General features: G+C 46.8%; 1 protein-coding gene across 1 annotated transcript in view; it reads left to right on the top strand.

The window, feature by feature from the left end:
- LOC119590906 (cuticle protein 64-like) overlaps positions 1-941 on the top strand; it is a 6763-nt gene that overhangs the window by 5312 nt on the left and 510 nt on the right. The window contains exons 3-4 of the mRNA XM_037939642.1: positions 118-256; positions 376-722. Coding sequence (XP_037795570.1) covers positions 118-256; positions 376-722 — 486 coding nt within the window. The remainder of the gene's footprint in view (positions 1-117; positions 257-375; positions 723-941) is intronic.

Consider the following 941-nt stretch of genomic DNA (forward strand, 5'->3'; position numbering starts at 1 on the left):
TGGCTTTATCTATTATCATTACTAATATCATACATAAAGCGAAAAGTCCCCTCCTCCACAAGCGGCAACCCCCAATCCCGAAAAAAATTACCTCTACATTCTTTGTTACCGATGAAGCGAGCCATGATCATTTTCCCGGCCATTTTCATGGGTTGCTTCATGGTAGTCTCGTCTACTATAAGAACTGGTCCACCGCCGACCAGGTCATCCAGGACTGTCTGGTTCCGACAAGGCAGCTTCCCTCCCAAGATGGTGCGTTAGAGATTCAGTTCAAACACGTTGGATGACTTTTCTCCAAATATTTGAAAAAAAAAGTAAATCAATAGACTTGTCAACCGTTTCTATGGAAAATGTAAAAAATCTTATTCCCAACAGCGCGTAGCCCTCGTAGCAGTACTTGTGTGGTGATGGTGGCCATAGTAATGGCAGATCCGATCCCGGGTATGGGAATGGGCATGGCGGGCTATGGACACGGAGGGTACGGCAAGGGGCACGGCCACGGAGGGTACGGCAAGGGCCATGGTCATGGTGGATACGGTAAAGGCCATGGACATGGAGGGTATGGAAAGGGCCATGGAGGATACGGTAAAGGACATGGCCATGGCGGATACGGTAAAGGACAGGCGGAGGGGTACGGGCACGGAGATATGGCAAAGGTCACGGTGGGGGTTTTGGGCATGGGGGCCATGGCGGTCACGGAGGCTACGGACACGGAGGTCATGGTAAGAAATCGTACAGATTATGACTTATCGAACGAAGGATATATTTATCCCATATTTCAGTTTTTCTGAAAATGAACTTTCGTATAACTTGAACTGAAGCCCAATTCGATTTTCTTTGCGGTTACCATAACGGCTGAGAACTACACCCCCGTGATGTAATATATAAAAAAAATAATACACTTGATTTTATTCAGTTTTGTTTTCCGAAGAGAGATGTAG

The sequence above is a fragment of the Penaeus monodon genome, chromosome 28 (assembly GCF_015228065.2).
Source record: "Penaeus monodon isolate SGIC_2016 chromosome 28, NSTDA_Pmon_1, whole genome shotgun sequence".
Classification (NCBI taxonomy): domain Eukaryota; kingdom Metazoa; phylum Arthropoda; class Malacostraca; order Decapoda; family Penaeidae; genus Penaeus; species Penaeus monodon.